This window comes from Portunus trituberculatus, chromosome 37 (assembly GCF_017591435.1).
Source record: "Portunus trituberculatus isolate SZX2019 chromosome 37, ASM1759143v1, whole genome shotgun sequence".
NCBI classification, from domain to species: Eukaryota; Metazoa; Arthropoda; class Malacostraca; order Decapoda; family Portunidae; genus Portunus; species Portunus trituberculatus.
Genome location: NC_059291.1, coordinates 31,523,728 through 31,528,727, shown reverse-complemented (window position 1 = coordinate 31,528,727; position 5,000 = coordinate 31,523,728). Strand labels below are relative to the sequence as shown.

Here is a 5,000-nt window from a genome sequence, read left to right as displayed (position 1 = left end):
ACCTCACCTTTACTTGTCATATGTACTCGCAGGTGCACACGCATCACACAGGTGCGTACGTACTGTACATTGACTGCCCCACACTAATCAATAACTCCATGAAGCACGCGGGGAGGGGCGACCACCGGACTGCCAGACGCCAATCGCTCCTTTCCTCCTTCCCTCCCGCCTCTCCCTAGCCACATACTCACTGTCACTCAGTCATTCAGCCTGATTGACAACGCTTGCAATAACATTCCCCGAAAAGGAAACCAAACTGACAAACTGCTTGCCACATATACATGTGTTCTACTGCCACGGCAAGGTTTCCTTAAAGTACCTCAGTGTGTGTGTGTGTGTGTGTGTAATTCACCACCACGGTCGCCTGCTGGTCACCCAGCCACTCTTCCTCATTACGGAGCGAGCTCAGAGCTCATAGACCGATCTTTGGGTAGGACTGAGACCACAACATACACTCCACACACCGGGAAAGCGAGGCCATAACCCCTCGAGTTACATCCCGTACCTATTTACAGCTATAGGTGAACAGGGGCTACACATTAAGAGGCTTGCCCATTTGCCTCGCTGCTTTCCGGGACTCGAAACCGGACCCTCTCGATTGTGAGTCGAGCGTGCTAACCACTACACTACGCGGTGTGTGTGTGTGTGTGTGTGTGTGTGTGTGTGTGTGTGTGTGTGTGTGTGTGTGTGTGTGTGTCTGTCACCAATATTGACCAAGAATGTATACTTAGAAAGGCAGGGTCAGCGACCGCAAGGAGCGTTTATATATATATATATATATATATATATATATATATATATATATATATATATATATATATATATATATATATATATATATATATATATATATATATATACAATGTGGCATAGAGCGTGTTAATGGTGGTGCAGCGCAGAATGCACTCGGAGGTTAGTGTGCGGTGTACTCGTCATTCCAGTGTTGAAACTGCAACGTTATTCAGGACACTCCTCAGTAGAGATTTATGGACCCAATTACAGCAGCACCTCACCATAAGTACCGCTGCATCTCCCTCCCTGCATCTTTGTTTCATGCTGCACCACCCCTCCACGCCTTGCACCTCACGCAGTGTGTGTGCAAGGGAGCGTGTGTGATACCAGAGGCTTATACTCTTGCATCCCCAGACTGACGCTACGTCTCCATCCTCAGGTCCAAACGACAGCGGTCCGGGCTGGGCCGGGGACGACATGGTCTCCCCCCCAAGGAGAACCCCTGCGGCGGGTTGCCTGGAGGCCTCAGTGACGTCATTAGAGGAGGGTGGAGGAGCGACAGCAGGACCCGTGCACCACACTCCTGTCAAGTCCCGCGACATAGGGATTGACATGGAAGCCATCAGACTGTCCCGTCAGGACAATCCTTACCTGCAGGTGAGTGGTGGTGGTGGTGGTGGTGATAGTATTGGTGGCGATGGCGGTAGTAATCCCTGCCGCCCCACTATCGGCAGCGTAACGGTGACTGATCCTCCATAAATAGATAGATAGATAGATAGAGATAGATAGATAGAGAGAGAGAGAGAGAGAGAGAGAGAGAGAGAGAAATTGCAAAGTGCGGTACTCACCGAGTATACCATGAAGTGTGAGGTTTCAAAAGTGTCCTCTGCGTCTTCATGACTCTGCCATCATAAGTGCTTTATGTAATGCCGCCGTTCACGATGCTTCCATCATTGCAACCTACAAGTAATGGGTAGCCAGTTGCTTGTATCCCTGGAGTCACCTGTCACGGGTGTGATCTAGCTGCCTGGGGCTGGTGCCGTTCCTTGCTGCCGGTAAGACTGTGGCACTCTGGGTCGTGACCATGCATTCGATCAATTATTTCACACAGAGACAGAATTTTTAAAAGTGCTAAAACTTATTCAAGTTCTTGATATCTTTGGACGCTTCGGGAAGTGCTCCGTTTCTTAATGAAATAGGAATATCGATGAAAACAGTCTGTTCTATATGGAGATACTCGTACATGTCTGTGAGGACGCAAGGTGAGGAGGAGGCGTATGTGCACCGCAGCGTCAGTTTGCAGGTGAGCTGGCACGGCTGAGTGGGTGGCACACACACACACACACACACACACACACACACACACACACACACACACACACACACACACACACACACACACACACACACACACACACACACAAGATTGGTGCGTTGTACAGGTTGATGGACAGTCGCTTCACGGTAACGTCGAAGACGGATATCGGTCTTAATAATTGAAACTGGAAGTGTGTTGTGCCACGTGATCGCCGCCAACAACGGCAGCCACTTGGAGGCCGCCAGTGGGGCCTGACGGGGCACCCCTCTGCTCGTCTGCTGCAAGTACTGTTTATCAGGAACTGTAGCCTCTTGCTTCTGAACAGGTGCACTAATATTGATGTGTTGAAGTGAAGTGCGCCATGAGGACCTGCGGCCTCAGTCCCATCGCTGTGTTTGGCTTGCGGCGAATTAAGGTGAGCGTGTGACGCATCGCAGTGTGCAGTGTTTGTGTAGTAGCGTTTTTTTTTTTTTTTTTTTTTTTTTTGTGAAATGCGTATTCTAAGTGAAACTCAAAAGATTCTCATGTTTCAGAGGGTGGCGGAATCCCAGACCACGCTTACGGAGGAGGAGGAGGCGGCGGAGGACGTAGGCGGCAGCCAGCAGGAAGACCGTGCCCACCTCGTTACGCAGGTGAGACAGGCAGCCTTTCCTTCACTCCCCATACCTGTGCTGCAGGACCATGCACCGCCGCACACGCACACATGCCCTTTCTCAGACACCTTCGTTGATTATCATTGCATAATGGTCACATTAAAAACATCACTAGTAACACAACCTTTTCACACGAGTTACTTGTTTTGGTGTCAACCAACTAGATAGTTTGTTCGTGACCTCTCCTCATCTCAGTCCTCTCTCTCTCTCTCTCTCTCTCTCTCTCTCTCTCTCTCTCTCTCTCTCTCTCTCTCTCTCTCTCTCTCTCTCTCTCTCTCTCTCTCTCTCTCTCTCTCTCTCCAGGCCAGCCAGGAGGGAGTGCTCTCACTCTCCGAGGTTCATGAACACCTCATACGGTCCCCCCCTCCCACCACACTGCCCAGGACTCTCCCCAAGAGTGTGTTTGTCTTCCCGGCCTCAAAGGGCGGCGATGGAACCAACGCCCAGGTAAGACGCTGAAGCTGAAATCTTGAAGTGAAATTATTTTTAGATTCACATTTGGGTACAATGAATTTAAAAGTTTGTGTTTCAAGTTTGAAATATTGATTTATTTATTCATTTATTTATTCATTTATTTTCTATTGAACTTACATATGCGAAGTATATACATAGGATGAAATAGCAAAGGCCACACTTGGTCTTTGCTTGGTCTAAGCATGCTCGATATGGTTATGATCTGCTTGAAATGACACTCACCTTTAGAAAGCCTCCTACTCCCCTAACGCCGAACGAACCTGACCCTTTCATTAGTGGATATTGATCCAAAGAGGTGGGTCGGGCTGATAGAGTCGTGCACCTCCACCACAGCTTATTGATTGCCTTCCATGCACCTGCTACTACGGTTTCGCCATAGAGTACTGTAGGGATGAGAAGGCATAATTGAAGAACACTGGTGAAGAACTGGTGCTGGTTCGTTGTTGTGTTAACTGAAAAATTAAAATAAGTTTAACTGCATACTATCAAAGTTTTGTATGAAGATAATTATTGTCTAACAGAGTGAAACATCAGCAGCACCAGCAACAGGGCCGGGCCGTCCCTCGCAGGTGCTGAAGCCCGTGGTAGCGCGCCAGCATGAGGACGTCTTGGACAACCACCTGCGACAGATCCTGCACACACAGCGGCAGCTGGCTGTGGCCAGGGGGCGTCCAGGTGGGCTGACACACACACACACACACACACACACACACACACACACACACACACACACACACACACACACACACACACACGGCGCACGTTAAGAGGCTACTGAAATACCTATTAGAAGGATATACATTATTCCTTGAAATCCAGTATTCGTGTACACGCAACATTACCTCCTCACCACCCACTACTCTTTGTGTGTGTGTGTGTGTGTGTGTGTGTGTGTGTGTGTGTGTGTGCGCGCGCACGGTGAATCAGTGGGGGTTTATTAGGGACACACCTGTTGGCTACAGTAAAAGATCCGGTAATGTGATGCACGTGGTGGCTGAATGGCTGTATATGCGCGAATTACACTCAATCCATCCCCTCTCTCTCTCTCTCTCTCTCTCTCTCTCTCTCTCTCTCTCTCTCTCTCTCTCTCTCTCTCTCTCTCTCTCCGTTGCCTGCAGGTGAGAGTGGTGGCGTAGGTTGTTCCAGCGTCCCTGCCTCCCCCGCCCACAGCCGCGCCCTCACCAGACGCTCCCCACACGCCCGCACCCACTCGGAAGAAGCCTCTGTGGTTCAGAATGCCGGAGGTTCGTCTGAAGCGTCGCCTGTGATGGGCTTGGGGGTGGGAGGGAGTGGCGGCATGAGTGTGTCCGCGCCCGGCATGGGGACGTTGGGCACTGGAAGCCTCAGCGGCCTGGCGCCCGTCATGCCGCCGGGCAGACGGCAGCACTCTTCCAACGACCTGCTCCTCAACCCCGCCAACCCTCCCATCAGCAACTCACCCACGCCCTCGCCACCCGTCCTCAAACCAATATCATCTAAAACCAAAAAAGGTAAGCCCCCACCTCCCCCGCACGCCCACCTAGCCCCGGGCCCCGGACAGCTGACTGGCACCATACCTGCACCCAGTTTTCTCATCACTAGGAATGATTTTTGTTGCCAATTTTTCCCTCATAAAGCAATAAGTTAACATCACATTTGCTTTTAAGTTGTTTTTTTTTTTTTTTTTTTTTTTTTTTTTTTGAGAATGATGTGAAAATGTTAGAATTTATTTTCTTGAGTGCTCTCACGAAGGCTGTACTCATTTGATCATTTAAACATTCCTGTGCAAGTATTTATGAGAGCACTGCTTGGTGTGCAACAGTGTGAAGCACAAGGGAAAGAGC

The 5,000-nt window shown here is 49.8% G+C and overlaps 1 protein-coding gene across 3 annotated transcripts in view; it reads left to right on the top strand.

The window, feature by feature from the left end:
* Positions 1 to 5,000, top strand: part of LOC123513987 — a 33,840-nt gene that overhangs the window by 24,876 nt on the left and 3,964 nt on the right. For all 3 annotated transcript variants that reach the window (XM_045271515.1, XM_045271516.1, XM_045271514.1), the window contains 5 exons: positions 1,172 to 1,389; positions 2,584 to 2,682; positions 3,007 to 3,150; positions 3,699 to 3,852; positions 4,296 to 4,667. In XM_045271515.1, the coding sequence (XP_045127450.1) occupies positions 1,172 to 1,389; positions 2,584 to 2,682; positions 3,007 to 3,150; positions 3,699 to 3,852; positions 4,296 to 4,667 (987 nt within the window). The remainder of the gene's footprint in view (positions 1 to 1,171; positions 1,390 to 2,583; positions 2,683 to 3,006; positions 3,151 to 3,698; positions 3,853 to 4,295; positions 4,668 to 5,000) is intronic.